Here is a 22,458-nt window from a genome sequence, read left to right as displayed (position 1 = left end):
CTTTTGGAATTTTGTCAGCAATTAGTTTTTGTCCCAACGACATATAATATACAAGAATGTCCCCTTTGTATTGATTTAAACGTGTCATAATTATCATTTCCTTTCAGCTCAGGAGGTAAAGCGCTCGTCTTGGGATCAAGAGGTTGCAGGTTCGATTACCGGCTCCTCAATATTATATGTCGAAGTGTCCTTGGGCAAGAATTAATCCCTAATGCCCCAATAAAGAGGTAGGCGCCTTGCATGGCTGACTCCCTATTGGTGTGTGAGTGTGTGTGTGAATGGGTAAGTGTGAAGCACATTGTAAAGCGCTTTGGGAGGTCTTCATTGACTTGAAAAGCACTACATAGATGCAGACCATTTACCATTTTACCATATGTATGTTCATTACATTACACATTTTAAATTTGATCCAAATGAGTTTTAAACTTTATTTGCACTAATGTTTAATAGAAGGTTTTTTAGTTGGCTTGTTGACATTTTAATTTGTTATACAATATGCGTGTTTTTGTCACATTGATGCTTTTTTTGGTTCGACTCTCTTGAATTTTGTTCATCAAACAGTTGGTGTAGTGGCAGTTATTTTATACTGTTGAAGGTTTTACATTGTATTGTTTACACTGTTCCCCTGGGACTGGCTGGCGACCAGTTCAGGGTGTCTCCTGCCCACTGCCCGAAGATGGCTGGGATGGGCTCCAGCACCCCTGCGGCCCTACTGAGGATAAGCAGTGCAGAAAATGGATGGATGGATGTTTACACTGTTTACACCTTGACTTCATTTCCAAAAGCTTGTGCAATGGGAGGTATAGTAGTCATGTTGTGCAATGGGAGGTATAGTAGTCATGTTGACAGTTTTTTTTTGCTTGATTCTCTCATCTTCTGTTCTGAAACCCTTGTAAGAGAAATATTTGTTTATTTTTATCCTGTTAAAGTTTGCATTGTATTTATTTAATAAAAAATAGAACATCATTACTGCGTAACATCTTTGTGCTGGGTTTGTCGTAATTATTAACCAATTAAGGTGGAGAGGTTCAGTTATTTAATGAGCATGACATTTTCAAGCAAATGATATCGGTACACGAGCATTATAGGTCGATATTACACTGTATTAGCTTGGATTTAGGGTGATACCAGATTTCCCAATATCCCCCACCCCTATTGGCCAAGACTAGAGTCACGACCAATCACTGTTCACAAGCTTTCTGAAGCAAGAGTAGAGCGGTGATTGGTTCTCAATCCCACCTGGGGCAAGTCAACTTGACATCTTCATGCAACAGTGAGCTTTAAAAAACGTAAAAATCTCCCTGGATTCATCTTCATTTTGATTAAAACCAGGCAATATACGGGACCTTGTTTCTGCCAAAATGACTCAAATAACTTGCAATTACGATTTACCAGCTTTATGAAGCAAAACCGTGATTGGCTCTATGAAGTGAACCAATCTGACGTCATGTTAACGCGACAGCAAGCAAGATGGTCATGCGTTCTATCCTGTAGTTGTATGGCAAAAAAAGGATTTTAAGGTTTGATTCATAAAACAGGGGGATTAATGAAGGACTTATATTTCATGACGATATCTATGTATTGTTTGTTAATGCTACATCCTTTGCAACATGGTCATCCATTTAATTATATAAACTAATTTTATTTTTTGTTAATGCTTTAGTAGTAGAACTGAGCAAGTGTGTGGATAAGAGACTACTCCGTTGTTTTGGACACATGGAGAGGATGGATGATGAGCGAATGTTGAAGAGGATCTACAGAGAAAAAGTAAATAGAAGGAGACCAAGAGGGAGGCTGCGATTGACGTGAATGAATGGTGTTACGAGTGTACTGCATGAAAGAGGTCTAAATATAGTGGAAGCTAGAGCTGTTGTTGGTGATAGGAATGAGTGGAGAGGTGTTGTTAAAGGATAGTGGGATGTTTAGACGCGTTTTAAGGGATGGGCAGGGTACCTGTATGATGCGGCAGGGGTAAACCAGTGAAAGCTGTCAGGCCGAGTGTGTTGTGTCACCCTGACCCAAGTGACACGGCCGCTTCCTTGTGTTCCGTGTCATCTGGAGGGACGAAAGCATTACCGACTTGGGTGCCGAGGTTCTGAACTTCTTTGGGCATTTGAGTGGGCCATGATCCGAAAATTTGTGTTTTTCGCTACCTTTCCTTTTTTATTTTCTTTGTTTTTGTATGTGTTTGTCTTGCTGTCAGTCACCCCTCTTGAAGGATGTGACCAGGGTAGATAGTTAATGCAACATTCATGCCAGCCTGGTCATCCTGGAAGGGGGATTACCTCATGTAAAGTCCCTACTCAAGGTTTCTCCATTTTCCTCATGCTGAGAATTTAAGTTTTTCCTTGCCCTCATGTAGGGTTTTAGATCAGGGGATGGTCTAATAATAGTCTGTGGTTTGCAATAATCTATGGTCCTTTGAGACTCCTTGTGATTAAGGGCGTCACAAATAAACATGACTTGACCAACAACATTTTTAGGGGAATGGGCAGGCTTAAGACTATAGTATATGAAAATGTATTTGGTGTGACTTCGTTTATATTCATTGGAATTTCAAAAATATACATTTTCTAGCCAAATGAAAAAGTAATGATTTCTAACAGCATTGTATCAAATCTTAAAGGACATCGTTGAAATTGGCTTGCATCAAAACTGATCAAAAAGCAGAAATGGCCCCAGAAACTCATTTAAACCTTTATTATCTTGTTCTTTTCAACTTTAAATTAATTTCCTCTCATTTTTGTAACATCTGAAATAAATGAAACATCCTGAACAGGAGTGATAACGACAGACTTAATTTAAACCGATACAGAACATCCAAAATAAACAGTTAAACATAACAGCTACTGTCTTTAACGTGTCTGTAAAACACTGTTTCCAGCTGAGCTTGGTATGGTAGGATTCGGGCATTATAATAGAAATGCCTTCAGTTGGTTGCTTCGTCTTAAAACAAAATATGCAGAAATCAATGAAAAATGAAACACAAATTCCTGCTAAAAAACACAACTTAAGAGACGTATGCAATAGTGCCAATGTTTTTGAACTTTTCAGCAATCACAATGTCTGGTCACATACACCCCCCAAAAAAAAAAATCAAGAAAAAAAGCAAAGCTGTCAGATAAACATGAATTCACATCCCTGACTGAAAGCAGATCAGCGTTCAAAAGCAAGTGCACACGCTCAGATGAATCTCTCACGGACAAACGATAACAAAATATAAAACATTCAACATCGTATCAATTACACACACGCCAACACACGCTCCTGATGTCGTCACTTCATTTCATCCTGTCGGTCATACCGTCACTGCTCCTGTCATGCACACACAAGGCAGCCAAAGGAGGGCACCTAGGACAGCGAGTAAATAAGCGACTGTAGTTGTCACTAACATCAGGACAATATATAATAATGACAATAATAACAAGCAACTCGGTTCTTTGAGTAGGAAACCAACAACAAAAATACAATAGCGAGGTCAGTGATTGAATGGGGAAACGACAAAATCTCGACCAAAGTTTCACCTTTCTCTTCCGACCAAGACAACTGATGTACATCCATGAGGTGATAAATTGGCTTGTCAAATGTTAAGAGCAGTGTGTAACTGGTGTGAGAGGGCAGGTGGGCCAAGGCCACTGCTGATGTAACATTACAAAGTTGTCCTTGTAAGGTCGGTGTCGAGTTTTGGGGGAATTTGTTTTGAATGAGTCAATAACAAACCCCCAGAGGCATATAGTGCAAGTTTGGCTAATGTTAAGTTTTTTTCTCTCTCTCCTTATTTCCAACCCTGGGCCCCAAGTTGATAGCATTTTGACCAAAGTAGTGCTCCTGTACTTCTCTTAAAAAAAAAAAAAAAAAAAAAAGGTTTCTGCCGGTCCCATTAGAAGCGCTACCTCTCCATTTGATGTTCCGAACACGTGAGCTTGATAAAAGAACGCCGGGTCTAAGAAGGCTCAGTCTGCAAGTCGTCGATATTAAATACAAAAATATGATGGGGTGGGGGAGGGGCAAATGTGGCACACAAAGAACAGCAAGAGCTCAACGCGTTGACATGCGGGACCTGGTCGAGCTAGTCTACAGTACATGCCTGAGTGCTCGGGTCGAGGGGGAAAAAAGACCGAACTGCCCTGCACAGTCCGAGAGTACGCCAACCCCCAAACATCCTCCCGCCTCGCACCCACCATGCTTCAAGTTTGGTTGAGGTCTTCATTTAACATTGACGGATGGAGAAGGAAAAAAAAAGAATGTATTGCATGTAGCCTGTGTGACGGGCGACCAGTGTAGCTTCCATTCACATCGTTTCGCGAGGAAATAAATTAAGAGCGTGACGATGATTTTGTCAAGCGTGAGCTTCAGATGGAGTCGGCACCCCCTCCCAGGAGATCCCCTGGCAGCAGCGAGGCCGGGCTGCCCATTTGATGGCGGTCTTCAAGTGCCGGTGAGCCCCACAGGCTGTTGCCAGGATAACCGGCACCGCCCATTCCCCCCCACAGACCTTGTCTTCCTGCGTCTGCCCCCCCAACTCCAGGGCTGTTGCCGCTCCACTGTGAAAAGATCCCCATGCTGGCTGCAGCAGGCGCCAACTGGTCTGATGAGCTGCCTGTAGCTTCTAGACTCTGCCAGGTGGATTCAGAATGCCCAGATGCCGCGGGTCCAACGGTCCCGGCAGAGGACGCGCCCTCTCCGCTTCCTCCTGTGGCGCTTCCGCCGCCCCCTGCTGTGTTGAGCTCACAGGTGGCGCCACTACCATTGGGTCCCACTGCAGAGGACGGCGTAGGGGTGTTGCCGGAGCTGGCGCCGCCAGTCCCCGAACCTCCAGCCTGGGAATGTGCAATGTATCGGGCCACGTCCTCCTCGCTTACAAATTCGGCCAAGATGGTGGTGTTGCCCAGAACGCACCTGTCGGGGACAGCAGCACACACGCCATCAATTTAGACTTGGGACTGAAACCTGAAGCTCTATTTGTTAGTCTTACATATGGAGGGCGCTCTGGGCTTTGGCCGCTTCCTGTTTGGAGCTGTAACGGATAAGTGCGCTGCCCTGGGTCAGGCCGAGGTGAAAGGTCAGCAGGGGGCCATGCTGCATGCAGATGGTTCGAAGCGTGGAGCCATCAATCTGCAAAGAGAAAGGCATTTCAAAAACAGCTGATATACAACCAGTACATGATCAAATTCAATTGTTTTTAAATAGTTGCATTTGCTTGGGCGCGTACTTGTGGCGTGAGATTGCTGAGCACCAACCAGCAACTTTCGCGAGAGCTGCCATCGCTCCACGCTGAACCTTTATAAAGAAACACACATTCGGAAAAAAATTGTTGCGCGAATCTGGTTAAGTCACAAATAAATGGATTAAAAAAACAACCGCTGCTGATCAGACAAAAGTGACCCAACCCATAGGTAAGCTCTCAAGCCCGAGCTTGAACAATAAACTAATTTTGGCTTGTGTCGGGCCTAAAATGTCAATCTTGGAGGTTCAGGTCGGACTGGACTTCTCTATCACTGATTTTTTTTTTTTTAAACGGTATGGTTATAAAAATCTATACTAAAACTATGTGTAGATATTAAACAAAAACAAAAAAACAGAACAAGAGCTTTGGCTCTTGCTGACCACACATTGTTCCGTTTTGTCTCTGACTCTTTTCATCTTAAAGTTAAAGTGCAGCACTAGACTCAAAGACGTACTGCTGTTGTGGTTTATGGCCCCATTTTCAACCAAATAACAGACGACCTTCAAATCTTCAGGTCAACTCTTAAAAATAATTATATTTTAATGATTGTCAGCTAATGTAACTTCTGCGGACACAGACATGTATGATGTAAATGTTTTTACTGTCATGTTTAGGTTAGATTTAGTTACAAAAGACAGGCTTTAATTTGTTATTATATATCACCCATCATCCACCTGAGTCTTCGCAAGTAAAATATGAAATTTCAGGTTTGCTTTGGGCTCGGTCCTGCAAATCAATTTAAGCTCGGGCTTAAATACCCGCAGGCCTCGGTCGAGTTGGGCTGGATTTTTTTGGCCCGATCTTACCTCCAACCCAACAATACAACATAACAAGAAAAAAAAAGGAACCTTACCAGCAGTACCCGAACCAGTGCTCCATCCTCGGCCGGCCTGTCGAGGGGCACCGCCAGACCACGGTGTGGGTGATATCTGCTTTTGGCCGACCAAGCCTGGAGGTGGGCGAGACAACTGCGTCTGGCTGCTGCCACGAGTGGCTTTCCAGGACTTGTGCCCAATGGGCTCGGGGGGCCATCCAGTCTTGTAGTCTGTGTACTTTGCTATGAAAAAAAACAACCTGGCTTAATTTCTTACAAGACTCTCACTCAAAAGCTGTGTTACTTACCTGCGTTATGTGCGTTGTTAAGGGTATCTGAGGCACTGTAGGGCCAGGCACCAAGTGAAGGCAGTAAGGTGTTTAGGGGCGGGATGGAATCTGAAACAATCAAAAACAAACTGATGTTGCACTTGTTTGCGATGAACAGTAGACCTCCAATACCAACCGGTATTGTCTTGTAACAACTGGTGCTCGGGGTCATTGAGGCCAGGGGAGACTGCGTTCCCCATCATGCTGCCTGGCGTCATGTTGGGGTCGGATTCCGGGTCAACCCGATCTATTCCTTTCCAAGGAACGCCCGGTTGAAACTCTGCGAAAGAAATGCAGGGCAAACCGTGTAAACCAACAGGAATGGGGAAAGAACCAGCACTCTCGGCGCGGTCATTAACTAATCTGGTAATTGGCAGTGGAAAAACTGCAAAACTGTTTAAAAATTCATACAGCATCAACTCCACAGAGACTGCACAGGTCATTAGTGCAAACGAGATTGCACAAGGTGTCATCGCTTACCAGGGGGCCAGCTGGCAGTCGTGGTGGGCTTAGTGTTCATCTTGCCAGGGGTGCGATGCCAATTGGCGTGGCTTTGCGCGTCACCGGCCATCATGTCGTACTGAGAGTACGGGGAGCCCCCCGCCATCTTCATAGAGGTAACAGGACCTGCACAACACATTAATATCAACATCATCGCACAACATACATTGAAATCTGCTCAATTAATTTGAAACATTTTCTCTCTATCATTGCCTAGCCACCCCTTTCTCTTACCATTTTTATGGAATGCGTTCTCAGGTGTGGCAGAGTCTGGGGACGAGTGGCCCTCCATCATCCACTTGAAGCGGGACTGTTGACCTCCCATGTCCTTCATGCCTCCAGGCCCCCCCACCACAGAACCACCCATGTCCATACTTGGGAGGTTCATACCAGAAGTGAAACCTGTAGATGGAGGCAAGAAGGTATGGCTATTGTTTATGGGGATTAAATAAGCTAAAATACATACCGTAAATTCCGGACTATGGAGTGCACCTGATTATAAGCCGCACCCACCACATTTTAAGAGGAAAACCGATTTTGTACATACACAAGCCGCACCTGTATATAAGCCGCATGCGCTCACATTAATAAATTGTAACACAAACACAAAATTGATCCAAACCCGACTTCAAGTCCCGCGGTTGAAACTAAATGCCTTTCATTGAAGTACACAGTCCAAGAATCACAGCCGGCAAAATGAACGAAAAATGATACCGGTACTTAATGTTTGATGCAGACCTGCAGAGTCCGGGTACCCGTTGAAAGTAATCCAAGGAAAAAAAGTCTATATTTCCAAAGGTAAGGGTGGGAAAAATATATATCCACTATTGTCCGCCGCGACAACAAACAGGTCTCACTCACCTTTACCCCACTTCCCGTCAGCCTGCGTTTGCCCCTCTTTTTCACAAAACATATCAGAATAAGTGTCTCAAATAAATACAAATAAAAACATTACAAAAATATACAGTTGCAAATACATATTATACATGCTTACACATATTAACAAAGAAAGACGGTACACCAAGAGTTTTCAAAGCTTTGATAATAATAATAATAATAGAATAATAGAACTTTCATCCCAAACGGTACCCGTTAATGGTAGCAACACGCTAGCAACACGCTCGCAATACAGTAAACGGGTCTGTTAAAAAAACATATTGTACTTGTAAAAATCAAGGTAAACCGTCCTCATCTTCCTCCTTACAACTAAAGCCATCAAAGTCGTCTTCCTCAGTGTCGGAAAGAAACAGTATCATTTAGACGTCGTCCCACGCTCCCGTAGCCTCACTCGCGCTGTCAATGTTGCTGGTGTGCCCTCCTCTCCGTCACGCAGCAGACCGGCTTTTCGGAACCCGTTGGTGATGGTGGATTTTTTGATGCTGCCCCACGCCGTCAGGATCCACTGGCAGACTTGCGAAAAAGTTGCCTTTCGCATGCGGCCAGTTTTAGTGAAGTCGCAGTCTTCCTCGGCGCATATATTCCAACGGTCTAAATCTTACCTTTTGTACTCGAACGCCGCTGGCGGCAGTTAGAGAAATTACATAAATTGGCCGCATCACTGAATAAGCCGCAGGGTTGAAAGTTTGGGGAAAAGGTAGCGGCTTATAGTCCGGAATTTACGGTACATAAATACAGGTAATCCCTATAAAAAGAGGAGACCCTTGTCGCAAGAAAATCATTTTTTGCATGGACGCGACATGTAGCCGATCTGTTTAAGTCCACCTGAACAGCACATATGCTGAATTTTCACACCATACCCAGGCCACTTGAATATGTGGTCCCAAATTCGAAGCATATCTGATTCTTTTGGAATGAGACTTCTGTGTGAACGGTCGAAACCCATTCATACAACCTGTGCACCATTGGTAGGCGACAGACGTCACTATTCTGCATTCAATGAGGCAAAAAGAAGCAGACAAATCAAAAATCACGGTGTGTCTTGAATTCACACATTCACGGGATTAAATAGCGTACAACTGAATTCACAAAATGTCGCTCTATGTCACTGCTGTAAACAAGGAGTGGAGTTCATTCTTAAAGCGATAGTATCCTCAAGTGTTAGTTAACAATATTTACATTCAAAACAAACCATACAAATGGGGTGTTCTGGATTTAACTAATTTCCGGGGGACAACACTCCGTCGTTAACATCTATGAGTATTTCCGAAAACATAAGCGCGCTGCGTGGGACATAGTGCTGCAACAACGAATTGATAATTAAAAGCGTTGGCAACTAATTAGATCAACAATTCCTTGTATTGCGTGATTTATGAGCCACCAAGAATGTTAAAATTAATGCAAATTCGAGTGCACACCATTTCGTTGTGATGCTGGGAATTATAGCAACGCTTTGGTCCGGCAGAGGGCGCCAAGACCGTTTTTAAGTCAAGTCATTTTTATTTGTATAGCCCTTAATCAGAAAGAGTCTCAAAGGGCTGCACAGGTTATTGCAAACCACAGACTATTATTACGGACTATTATTACACCATCCCCTGGTATAAAACCTACATCAGGGCAAGAAAAACTAAAAAAAACCTCAACATGAGGAAAATGATGGGACCGCACATGAGGTCATCCCTCTTCCAGGATGACCAGGCTGCAATGGGTGTTGCAATAACAAATAATACACATATATTGTCAAAAAAAAAAGTTTATAAAAAAGTTATATTTCATTTTTTATATACACAGTACTACATTTTGAACATTGCATCATTTACAATCAAATTGACACGAAAGTTTTAACTTTGTAATGTTTGACTGTTTCATCATGAAACAAAGTGAAATATTTTAAAGGGAACAGACTGAGAAAAAACAATGAGAAAATAAGTATAAAATAAATAAGGTAAAAAGACTAATAATAATTAAGACATGTTTAACTTTACCCAAGGGGCAAATTCTTGAGCACATATCATTTTCATATTGGTGATGTTTATCCAGGGTTGAGTAGGGTTACTATAACTTGATTACTTTCAATTACTTTTGGATTACTCCAATACCAAATATGCTAATTAAAGACAAAAAAAAAAAATGAATACAATTATGACTCACAACACGTGGTAAGCTTTCTCTCCTGGCTTTGATCTATTTGATCTCCGGCAAAACTAACATAAAATGCGACATAAACAAAGTGAAAATAAATCCAAACAGCTTGCCAACATCATTTTTGCCGTTCCATGTATTCCGTTACTCCCCAAACCTGTACAAAATTGAGTAATTTAATTCATATTTAGTTTCTTTTGTATTTTATTAGCATATTTGGTATTGGAGTAATCCAAAAGTAGTTGAAAGTAATCCAGTTAAAGTAACCCAACCCAACCCAGTGTTTATCATATTCCAAAATGTAACCCCCAAAAACAAATTTGTTGAAAAAAGTTTGAAGACTGGGTTTGTTTACATTTTTAATATTTTTTTGTGGATAAAAAAAATCTACACAAATTGAAATGAATTGCTTTTTGGTTTGATTGGTAGATAAGATAGTCTTTTCCTACCACCTTTCATATTTTCAGGTGTATAGTATACATTTTTTTAAATTATCAAGTTAATTGACAAACACTTGTAATTTTTTGTTTTATATCATGGAATATTTTGTTTTGTGCACTATCGTCTATCCGTCCAAAACTTCCGATATTTGAATAATTAGGAGGGAAATGAGAAATCAGATTCATAGAAAAATTGACCGATTAATCGATTGTGAAATTAATCGTTAGTTGCAGCCCTAGTATGACATCACGTGTCCCATGCGGGACACTTGTGGTATTCACACAGGAGATCAAGTTGCATAGGAGTCACATTTAGTTGAAAATGTGAACAATCCCTCAAAGACATCGGATTTCACCCCCCAAAATTGAGCATTAAGCTCTGCAGTCAAAACTAGCCTTAGATTGCATTGAATTTGGCCAAAAATACATAAAAGATGTTAGTAAAACATAGCCTTAGTGAAATTATCACAGAGATTTATTTAAACAAACCTTAACTCAATTTGCTCATATGAATGGGTTTCACTGTATTGGAGAAGTTTCTCACCAGAGTAGGGTCCATGTGTTTTCTGATGCAGGTCAGCCACAGATCCTGCCAGACCCTGGTGGGCTAAAGAGTCAGCCCCATGTAGTTTGGTTCCACTTCCGCCATGGTGGGACGGGGAGAGCTTGATGCCACCACCTAAACTACCGACCTGCTGCTGCTGGCGTTGTTGCTGGAGTACTGCCATGATCCTGGCCAACTGCCAATATGCACCCGAAAAAAGTAAAATACATCAGCGACCGCCTTGTGACAGTTAAGGTGAAAAATTAAGCCAGAAACCATGTTGTGTCAATAGATGTGCAAATGATAACTGCTAAGCAACCGCTTTAATTTTGTACCTGTTGAGGGTCAGCCTGCTGGCGCACGTTGGGGGCGAACTTCCTCTGATTTTGTAGCAGTTGCTGTTGTGGCTGCTGTTGCTGCTGGAGGAGAAGCTGACAAGCCTAAAACAAAGACATCTCCTTTTTAAACTTTCCCAATGAGACACACGATCAACAACGCCTTCTATGCGAGTCCTGACCAACTGAAACTGGATGTGAGGTGGATAGATGCTGTTTAGCATGGCTAAATGCTGAGGGGACAGCTGTGGGGGAAAGACGCCTCCACTGCCAACTCCCGCCACTCCTCCCACGCCGCCGACACCCCCCATGCTCCCACTGGGAGGGGGCATCTGCTTCAGCATGGAGCCTGGCACCTGAGGGGAAATAAATGGCTTTCATTGCTAAACCTGTGTTTAAAATGTTCAATAGTCGAAGTTGTTAATTAGCTTAACACATAAACAGGACTATGCTAAGTGCTAGATTAGTGCATTTTCCCTATACAAAACACACAGAAAGAGTACCTGAGGCGACAGGTACTGATGAGGCACTTGTGCTCGTATCCCTGGGGACTGGTTCATGGGTGAAACATTGGGCTGATGTCTGGACTGAGACATCCCTCCACTGCTGCCAAGTAGACTATGGCCACCCTGTGATCAAACACGGCCAATCACATGTACCAAAAAAATGAAATGAAAACAAAAAACGTCACAAATCAGTGGGTTTTTATTGAAGGGAAATTGCATGTTTACCCCGTGAACACAAAATGACAGGACTAAGATTAAGGATGGGAGGACAGATACAAGAGGGGCAGGTATCTTACTTGTCTAAAGGGGATAGTGTGATTGAAGAGGGTATGGGGCTTGTAGGCTGTGGGTGGTGAGAACAGAGAGCAAGGAGCATCCTCCCCAAGAGACCCATCCTGATTGTTCAAAAGCAAGGTCTGCCCAAGTGACAGGCAAGTGGAAACAAATTAGAGTAGCACAGGGGACATGGGGAAGAATGAAACAAGAAGGGAATGAAGGAAAGGTGATACAATTATATATTGGGGTAAAAGGGGAAAAAAAAATTCTAATGATGACCTACCTTGTCATAAAAAGAAACAGAATCCCCAGCTGCTGCGTCTTTAGAAACAGGTAAGCGATAAGCCATGCCGACTCCCCCTCTTCCTTTCCTCGTGTCTCCGTTGTAATCCATCATTCCCATAGCTCTTTTGTCCATTTCCATCTTCTTCTCCTGGAGCATGCCAGGAGCCAAATCCATGTTCAGACCATTTGGATCGTCAGGCTGGCAAATGCGAGGGAACAAGTTTTGATGAGTGACTCAATGTGTACAGTCAAGTTAAAATGGTTGCAATATAAAAAAATGTCTAGGGTATACATAAACTAACCATAAATTAACCAATCACGTTTGAATTTAACCAACCTCAACGTAAAGCAGTTCTACAGATCTTTCTCTGACATTTTTAAGTTACATAGGATATTGTGGCAACTCAGACTGCAAAACACCTCACCGAAAGCCCCATATGAGAGAATTGTCTGTTGATTGGGTTCATCCAGGAATCTCCACCAACCTTGAGCGAACCCTGAATAGAATGGAGTTTAATTTAGTAGGACAAATCAAATCTTGATAGTTGGATTGCGTTAAACAAGAATCAAAGGGTGTGCTTTTATTTTCCAAGTACAGTGGAACCTCGGTTTTCGAACGCCTCTCAGTTCGAAAAAATCGGAGTCCGACCAAAAATTTCGAGAAATTCTTGCTTCGTTGTTCGGTCAAAAAATCGGAGTTCGAACGCCAGTAATGCGTGAGTGCGTACGCTAGGATGCGATGCTGAGCGGCGTACGGGTGTAGATCGCTTTTTTCGTGACCAACTGTTATCGCGTGCGGTCGTGCTTTGTTTTGCTTTCGCTTTTTATATAGTTGTACCAAGTGTTTTAGCCCCTAATTATGCCTCCGAAGAAAGTCAGTGCAAGCAGCAAAGTTGCTACAAGTGAACAAAGAATAGTGCGTACAACTATTGCATTCAAGAAAGAAATAATAGCTCCACCGTCCACCTGCGCCTTCTGCTGACCACCACAAAGGTAAGAAATCCTATTCATAATTCTTTTCTTTATCCTTTTTTTTTTTTTTTTACACGCTCATGTTAGCGTAATCTTTCGTATGGAAGATTACGATAACGCGAACATACGATTAGCCTGGGTTAGCTTCATGTCTACGTTAAACATTCAGAGTGTTGGAACGGAGCCCAACATTCAGGGTGTTGAGCCCCCTTTCCAATGAACCGCTCACCACTTGTTGTGGAGACCCGGGTGCTAAATGACTTGTAAACGACCTGATTTTTTAAATTTTTACACGTTCATGTTAGCGTAATCTTTCGTACGGAAGATTACGATAACGCAAACATACGATTAGCCTGGGTTAACTTCGTGTTTACGTTAAACATTCAAGGTAAACATTCAGGGTGTTAGAACGGATTAAAACAATTTACATTATTTTTAATGGGAAAAATGATTTCGGTGATCGAACAAATCGATTATCGAACAGGGTTCTGGAACGGATTATGGTCGAAAGCCGATGTTCCACTGTACTATAATTAATTCAAGACACAAGACATAATGAGATGAAAGTTAAACCAAAATAGCGCACCTTGTTGCTTGGCTTCTTGACACTATGGCTCTGTCCCCAGCCACCATTGCTACCCTGTCCCCAAGACGACCCGCTACCCTGGGAACCGGTACTATTCCACATGCTTCCGCCTTCCTCCTCTTCCTCCCAGCTCGAGTGACGTGAGGCCGTCACAGAACCGTCTTTGTCCCCCCAGCTGTCTTGCATAGACTTTGAACCTGTTGAAGTCCAAATTAGTTGATTTTGCTGTCACGTTGCAAAAATATATTCCGGGTTTCAGTATCATAACATTTTTTTAAAGAAAAGACTAATTGTCATAATCTTGCGTGCAATTTATAATGAATTCTAACCAGATTTGAGGGGATTGGGGGGTGGGTTCCCCCAGCCAGTTTTTCCCCCAGGGTTATCAGGCTCCCCCCATCCAGAGGGAGCTTCTGTAGGTTTCCCCCAGGCAGCTGTGCCGTTGTCTATTGTGGGACTCGATGGAGGCGTACCGCCCCACCCAGAGTTACCTGCAGACACATACATACTCAGCTTTTTTGGAGTTGCCCTGCTTACCATAAAATAATTTCTGGTGTCTCACTTATTGGAGAAGCTTTTCCATGCCCATGAGCAGCGTTGAAGTCTCTGTTGACACCAGGTCCAGGGGCAGGTCTGTTTGGCTGCTGATTTGAAGGTGGAGGTCCTTGTTGTTGAATCTGACCCTGACCATGTGACTTCGGACCTGCGGGATTGCTGTTCTTATCCCACAGATTAACCGGCTTGTAGTTGTAATGTGTGGGGTCTCCCCATGCTGATGTTCCATCATCTATGTCATTTTTCCTGCTTAAAGCCTGTGGTGAAGGCTCCTCCCAACCGCTTGCTTCAGAACCACTTCCACCTAATCCATGACCAGCAGGGATGGGCCCTGAAGTCCAGCCTGAGCTTTGGTGCTGGGCTTGGGAGATTGTTGTTCTCCCGCCGCCCCCTTGCATAGCCCCTTGGTCCAATGCTTGTTGCAGCTGTGGAGGCTGATTTCGTGGTTGTGATTGTTGCTGCTGGAGTTGTGCCTGCAGGCTGGTGATGGCACCTGACTGGCTGTTTGGCATCTGTTGCATTTTAGTTCCCCCGCTCCAATTTTGATGGGGCTTGGTCCCAGTGATTCCACCTGCTCCGTTCCCTCCAGACCCTGTCCCCCAGGATCTCCTAGAAGCATCTTCCTCCCAGCTCTCCCAACCACTTGGACCCAAATCCCCTCCAGAATTCCTTCCTCTGTTCTTTGGGTCATCTTCCCATCCTGCAATACTTCTATTTGATTTGGACTCCTGCTCACCCCATTCCCTACATGCAACAACCTTCTGCCCTGAGCCCCAGCCAGTTCCTCGTCCTTCCCCACCTATTTCTTTCCAACCTGTTGCTCCCCTGTCATCGTTTCCCCCCCAGCCTGTACTGCCAGGGTTACTTTGTTCCCCCAGGCCACCCCACCCGACCCCATTTCCTTTATTGGCTCTCCATTCTTCGTTACCCCACCCTTTTGTCTCTTGATTATCCACTGCACCCCAACCAGTAGCCTTTCCTTGCTGGTTTTGTCCCAGAGGACCTGACCCAACACTAGTACCTGCTGAGATCACCGGACAAGATTGTGAGACGCCAAGATTACTCATGTGGGGACCAGAAGGTGGTGGGCCTTTACCAGATAAAGAGGCTCCACCACTGCTACTACTGCTGCTGCTGGTCTCCCAGGCATCCCCAGAGGAACCAGCAGATGAAAGCAAGGGAGGGTGGACCCCTGGCCCATTAGAATCACCAATCGGGATTCTGGGTCCAGAAGAATTGTGAGAATTTCCCAGAGATGATGAATGCTTTGAAGAGGTTGATGAGAGTGAGCTCGTACTATGTTCTGCCTGATTAGCAAGATCCCACGCTGTGTTTTGTCTGATCTGTGTTTGGCCCCAGCCTGTGTTTGAGAGTACCCGTGGGTCAAGATCGGGACGGTTAAGCAGGTTCTGTAAGGCAGCTTCAGTATCAGGTGGCTGACGTCTGTGACGACTACCATTAGGTTCCCTTTCACATCTGGAGTTCCCACCACTGGATCCTCCCTGCACCCCATGCGCCCCTTCGCCCCATTCCCCCGTTTCCACCTCTCCCTTCTGATTGTCCCAAGCTCTGTTCATAGCAGTTGAAGTGACAGGAGGATTGCCAGCGGTGCTGCATCCACTACTGCTGCTGTTACTGCTGCCTGTTCCTCCCTTAACTTCTCCAGGATTAGCTGCACTGGCCGAACTACCGCCCCAGGCAAGACCTGACACCGTTTTCTCCCCTCCTGCTCCTTGTGTCCCCCACCCTCCCTGAGTTACCCCACTTTGAGTATCATTTGCCCCATTTCCAGCACTACCCCAAGTGTTAATCCCACCAGAGGGCCCCGAGTAACCCCAACCCGTGGGCCCTTTATCCCCCTCAGCAGCTCTGTATGGTACCATGCCACCCTCTTTGCCCTCCCAGCCATCAGACCGAGAGGCACTCATTTTAGAGTTAGACGCAGGGTATGGGGGTTGACCCCTCCACGAGGAAGAAAGATTGTGATCTCCGCTACCTCCCAGTTCTCTGGCGCCCCCTTCTCCTGCAATTTTTGGTCCCGCTGATTCACAATCCCACTTGCCCCCTGCCGACTCTCTGTCTCTAGATTGCATTTGGTGAAGTTGGTGCTGATGAGTGCTTGATTGATTCACAGACAAAGCTTGTTGACCCCCGAGCTCGCCGACTGTGCCAGCCTTTAGCCCTAAGGAAGCAGAAGTGTTGGCAGGTAAAGTCCCTCCAGGGCCCTGGTGATGAGAGGACAACGGACCTCCTTTAACAACGACACTGGGCCCATCCTGTTGCACCAAGGCAGGCCAGGCTGAAGGGTTGGCATTTGGATTAAAGTTGGCACCCGCATTCCCGCTGCTGCCATCGACGAGGCTGCTGGCATCGTGGCTGCCTGGCACAGCGGCGGCTTTGGAAACTGAGGAGGACTGCTGTAATACAGGCCCAGCTGAAGCTACTGCATTTCCTTCTCCAAGAGGGCCCTGGGCGGCAGTCGTCCCCCATGCCACGCTGCCGGACGACTGCATACATTCATTGGGCAAAGAGAACAAGGAAGTGGATGAGGATTGGTTGCCAGAGGCACTCGTGCTGTTCACAGGCATCCCGTTGTTGCTGCTGCTGATGATGTTTCCGCCACCACAACCTCCAGCCACAGTGAACGAAGCTCCTCCTCCATCACTTCCGGCGATGCTGGGCCACTCTTCCAGGTCGTTCCCATCTACAATCACCTTCTCCCTGCCCTGAGAGGAGGCTTGGCTGGCTAAGCTTGTGCCCCACATGGAATTTGCATAATTAGAAGTAGTGGTAGAAGCAGCGACTGATGATGAGGTGAGGACCAATGAGGAGGTAGCTGCACCAGAATCTATGAGGAATTAGAGATGTGCTTGTAAATATTTAATTTCAGGGCGCAATCAATTTCCACACAAACATTGACCAGCTCATACCTGAGACAGCAGCTATGTTTGCATTGGGGGGCTCTACTCCTCCTCCTAAGAGCATGGAGGAGAGTGGTGGCTGTCCCCTTTTGAGTAGGACTTTGTGGTCCTGCTGGCAGCGGAATCTGGGCGGCACTTCTCTCGGCATATAGCGAGCTTGCTGCTGAGGCGCCTGGGCCGCACCCCCGCTACTTGTATTCCCGTTCCCTGGAACACCTGTGCTGCCCCCGGCAAAGGAAGAACTGGCGGTGGAGGTGGGCTGTCCGTTGGCCACAGTGAGGCGCTTGGCATTGTTGCCACCCGGTGACTGGGTGGCAGCACTGCCAGCGCCTGCAGTGGCTGAGGATAAGGATGCAGAGGAGGTGGGTCCAGCGCTAGGGGAGGCAGATGTGCTCTGAGGTGAAGGAGGATGGGCAGATAACTGCTTGGTCAAATCGAGCACTAAATGACAAAGAAATGAGAACAAAAGAAGAGGCGACTGCACTGTAAATCATATATATTTTTTACCACACAACATGCTGAAGACATTATGGCAATTTTACCTTTGTTTTTTTGTTCAGTAACCTAACAGGAGAGAAGAAACAGATTAGGGATTTTCTTATTTAATTGTAGATAGTCTCACAAGAAATGTTTGTAAAGTGATGTTTACCATAACAGGGCTTTTATCATTAAAGGGAATTATCCTCACACAAGTGTGTCATTGCATGATTTCCTTTACTTGTATATGATTGTGAGCAAAGCATGATGAAACCCACTGAACTCATACCTTCTGAGAGGCTTCCCTTTTCCTTTTTTCTTCTTTTTTCCTTTTCTTGTCTTCCATGAACTACTGCTCCAGTCGTAGTACTCCTTTTTGAAGGGATAGTAGGATATTTAAAACAAGGCAACTGCAGGTTAAATTCCAGATTGTATTGAGAATTACACACATCAAATATCGTGGGACTTGAAGTATAAATGAGTCTTCGGGTGGTAAAGCTGAGAATAATGCTTTAATTATGCCCTATAAACAGGTACAATGGAATAAGCTGATCCTACTCTTAGATTTAACCAGTAGATGTCTTCAAGACACGATTTAAATACAACTATAAGGGGCGATTTTGACTTAAGACTGCATTAATCTTTGTCAAGATTTTTGCGACCCCCAAATACTAGGGTGTGGTAGTGTTCAGGGCAGCACGGCGGCGCATTGGTTAGCGCGTGTGCGGCACAGTTCTGAGGTCATGAGATCAAACCTCCTGTGTGGAGTTTGCATGTTCTCCCTGTGCTTGCGTGGGTTCCCTCCGTGCACTCCAGTTTCGTCCCACATTCCAAAAACATGCATGTTAGGTTAATTGGCCGGTACAAATTGTCCCTAGGTGTAAATGAGCGAGCAAATTGTCTGTCCCTGTGTGCCCTGCGACTGGCTGGCAACCAGTTAAGGGTGTCCCCTGCCTACTGCCTGAAGATAGCTGGGATGGGCTCCAGCACCCCCGGGACCCTACTGAGGATAAGCAGTGCAGATAATGGGTGGATGGTACGGCGTTCAATGTTGGCAAAGAGAAAATTCAGAAAACACAAAAATTCAGCTACTATCTACAAAAACGCCAGTGGCATTCCCAACAATAAGATGCATTGACAAGTGCTGCTCACACTCACACAATCCACAAATGTTATATGATCGAATTTGCTCATTTGTCCTTGGGTAAGACACTGAACCCCTAATACCCCCAATAAGCAGGTTAGAGCCTTACATGGCTGCAAGGAAATGTGGAGCACATTGTAAAGCGCTTTGGGAAGTCATTGACTTGAAAAGCGCTGTATAAATGCAGATCATTTCATTTCATTTCTCATGTAACAAGAGCAGAGTAAGCCCGTGCGGGTTCAAAACCCAAAATGCGATGCAGCATTATGTGTTAAATGTTGTGGCCACGTACTACTAAAGTCACACAGCTGCGTTTTAAGAACCACTATGCTTGGAAGGAGGAGGAAATGTTTAGATTGAAAGACATCTTTAAGATACCCAGTACATGATGACTATAGGCATTTGATTGTTTTACCAAGAAACATCGTATTATCTTCCGCCAGTAGCTAACAGGAGTGGGTGTAATTTCCCTCAAATACATTCGTACTCAAGGCACAAGGGAAACAATTTCTAGATGTCAGCTACCTAAGTAAGACATACAGCCTCTGCATTGTAAATGACTGAAATGCACTTCGCTAGATAGACAATATTAATCTCCGAAAATGCGCACACGGAGCTATCTGACAGTTACATGAAGCTACAGCTAATAGCGTTAGCTTTAGCACAAAACGATGAATATCAGACAAAATTGCCAAGACAACACTACATATCGTGATTTGCATTAACAGGCATGACACATGGAAATAAAATGATCGAAAGTCATCACTATACTCACCACAGTAATCACATACGAAGGCAAGCTCGCGAGCTAATAGCTAAAGTGCTTCAGTGCGTTTTTTCTTTTTAGCTTTCTGAGGCATTCGTCGAAGCGACGAGAACAGCGGCGCCTGAGCTGATACGTCAAGTAAAGTCAAATCAAAAACCAAAAACGACCACAAGCTGGTCGACGAGTACCGAGTAAAGTGAGGAAAGAAAACACATATATATGCAGAAATGTTGAATTTCAAAGCGCCGTGTAGTCAGTCGGTAGACGGGCGGCCATTTTGCGTGATGAGGCTCCAATGGCCAGCGGCCAGCTGCAGCTGCGTGGAAACATACAAAAAAATCAAATAATAAAACTAAATTCAGAAAATACATTTTCACCCTATTACCTTTCAAAATGTTGCTGAAACAAATATATTTTTAGGGCTGATAACAAGAAGAGCTACTGATCCCCCGAGGACTACAGGAAAGAGATCGTAAAAGTACAAAAACACAAATAATTATACTTGCACAATTTAGAAACGCATAACAATGACTTCTTTTTCACTGACAGTATAATGTTTTTCATATAATTTGTTCGACAACTGTAAAAAGGAAACTTGCGCGTCACAAATTTGTATTTTAAAAATCGTTAAACTTACTGACATTCGTTTTAAAAATAATAAGTAGATGCTAAGTGGTATCCTTCGTATATTTCTGGATACCATTTGATCGAAGTCAGTAAAAGTAAAATTACACGTGAATTTTTTTCATTTTGAAAATTTACCTAATTTTAATGACGTGAGTTTCAACAAACAAACAAAACAAATGAATAAATATTGTTGCTAGGCGGTATCATCCAAATAAATTTGGAATATTTTTGTTATAATGTGAAAGGTGGAGTCAAAGCAGCTGTGTTTTCGAATCATTAACTATCACATTGGCAAAATCTTATATACAATGCATAATGAAAGTCGCAAGATTATTTGTTCTTTTGACTAGCGAACTCATGAGACTATTTGATTTAACATCATAGAAAGGGAAGAAAATCCGCTTGTTTTAAAAGTATGGTTTAATCTATTTTCATTTATTTTATTTATTTATTTTACTGACTGTTAAATGTCGTGTGATTAATATAGGTAAAAGGTCAAATTAGATGTCAAATAAAATTCAAAAATCGTTTTTTTCTTGCAAGTGGTTTAAAAGGGTAAAAATAAAATAGTTCTAGTTGCTGTGAGTCGAGTTATTTCAGAAGAATTTTATTGAAAAAAAAAGCTAATGTGTTTTTAATCATTGGTTACCACGTTATCCAAATTATATACTGTAATACGTTAACTTCACTGGAAGTACACTACTCAATTATTTATTCTATTAATTGCTAGATTTAGTTATTAGGAGAGAACAAAATTCTATGTTGACACTTCACTTTTTTATTTTAAACGTTATTATTATATATTCTACGTATCTGTAAGATTATTAAATGTGGTCTGTTTGTTTGAATACGAACCTGCAAATAACGTTTTTATGAGAACTAAAGGCAATTCAAAGCAATTATGAAGATTTGAAAGCTCTTTTTAAAGAAATGTTTTTCACAAGTTTGATGTATGTATAGGTTTCTATTATGTGTGTATTCTAAATACTGTATGGTAAATAATTAGTTAGAAAATAGTAATAATTTATCCATCTTTAAAAAATGTTATACGCAGTCACAAATAGCCACAAGAGGGCGTAACATTACAAAATTAGACTCCGTTTTATTTTTTGCTTTACAAATAGCAAACTTTAAACAGTTAAAACGCCTTTAGTTCTTAAATCCACAATCTTGATTATTATTATTGTTTTTCAATTTAGCCCGACATGTGTTTCCTTAATGATGACGTCCTTGTCATGACCTTCTACATGTTCCCCATCTAAGTTCATGTCTCATTTTAAACCACCTATTTCAGAGGTGTCAAAGTCAAATGGACAAAGGGCCGAATGAAAAATTGGCTACAATTCGAAGACCCGGACTGATGGAATATTTTATTTTGTTTAAATTGCGCATATAGGCTAGTGAAGTGGTTCTCAACTAGTCAGATTTGAAGACTTTACCATTGGACCCTAAATACAAGCCATGACCTACAGAATTTTTTTTTTTTTAAATCCTCTTTCAAATGTATTGAATGAAAAGATTTTGCAGTTTTAAATAGAGATAGTTGAGTGTATTTACCTTTTAAAAAAAGACCAGCCAACTCAAAGCAACTTTAATTACCGCGTACACTCACATAAAACCTATATCGCATATAAACTAAGCCGCTGAGCCTTTAGAATAGCTGTTTAACAAAAAGAAATACATACCCAAAATATCATCAAAATTTGTACTCGAACATAATTATTAACTTATGCAGATAATAAAAAAATAATATACCAATAAAAAATCTAAAAATATCAATTTTAAAACCATTTAGTGTACCTTCAAGCAGCGCTTCAATGGCAGACACTCTTACCTTGTTTTGATTTTCGGTAATCATTTTCTTCTTGTCGTGGTTGTCACTGTTTTCCACTTTTCCTTCTCCTTATCACTAACTATCTTGGGACCCATTATAATGTATAAAAAAAGGAAAGAAAACTAACACAATTGCAATGAAATGAGATGTGGTCCCTCTTAAACACAATAGAGATAGCAATTATTGACTTAACAGGAAGAAGAGATTGAGCAGGGTGTCTACTGTTAACAAGTGTAATTGACCTTCAGTTATTTTTTCTTAGCATTATTTTGCTAACAGG

General features: G+C 43.0%; 1 protein-coding gene across 1 annotated transcript; it reads right to left on the bottom strand.

Moving 5' to 3' along the window:
- Positions 1–2,685: 2,685 nt before the first annotated feature.
- On the bottom strand, positions 2,686–20,026 carry tnrc6ba (trinucleotide repeat containing adaptor 6Ba). The gene is made up of 22 exons (XM_088323225.1): positions 19,727–20,026; positions 18,097–18,179; positions 17,873–17,894; positions 17,340–17,771; positions 14,417–17,257; positions 14,184–14,345; positions 13,855–14,051; positions 12,722–12,793; positions 12,295–12,495; positions 12,032–12,151; positions 11,733–11,858; positions 11,412–11,585; positions 11,230–11,334; positions 10,895–11,090; positions 7,106–7,273; positions 6,851–6,997; positions 6,507–6,650; positions 6,350–6,439; positions 6,081–6,284; positions 5,213–5,280; positions 4,976–5,115; positions 2,686–4,899 (listed from the first exon to the last, which is right to left on the bottom strand). Exons 2-22 carry the CDS (start codon positions 18,151–18,153, stop codon positions 4,353–4,355), a joined length of 6,213 nt encoding a protein of 2,070 aa, XP_088179351.1. The 5' UTR covers positions 18,154–18,179; positions 19,727–20,026; the 3' UTR covers positions 2,686–4,352.
- Positions 20,027–22,458: the final 2,432 nt, after the last annotated feature.

Source organism: Urocampus carinirostris, chromosome 19 (assembly GCF_059441175.1).
Source record: "Urocampus carinirostris isolate Australia breed hairy pipefish chromosome 19, RoL_Ucar_1.0, whole genome shotgun sequence".
NCBI classification, from domain to species: Eukaryota; Metazoa; Chordata; class Actinopteri; order Syngnathiformes; family Syngnathidae; genus Urocampus; species Urocampus carinirostris.
Note: the sequence above shows the minus strand (reverse complement) of the source record. Positions and strands in the feature narration are given on the sequence as shown.

Excerpts from the sequence above, each read along its gene's own strand:
- tnrc6ba (XM_088323225.1), bottom strand. The coding sequence starts at position 18,153 with ATGGAAGACAAGAAAAGGAAAAAAGAAGAAAAAAGGAAAAGGGAAGCC. Across the intron at positions 6,998-7,105 it reads GAACGCATTCCATAAAAATG|GTCCTGTTACCTCTATGAAG; the intron begins GTAAGAGAAAGG and ends TGTGTTGTGCAG. Across the intron at positions 6,651-6,850 it reads GACTGCCAGCTGGCCCCCTG|AGTTTCAACCGGGCGTTCCT; the intron begins GTAAGCGATGAC and ends TTTCTTTCGCAG.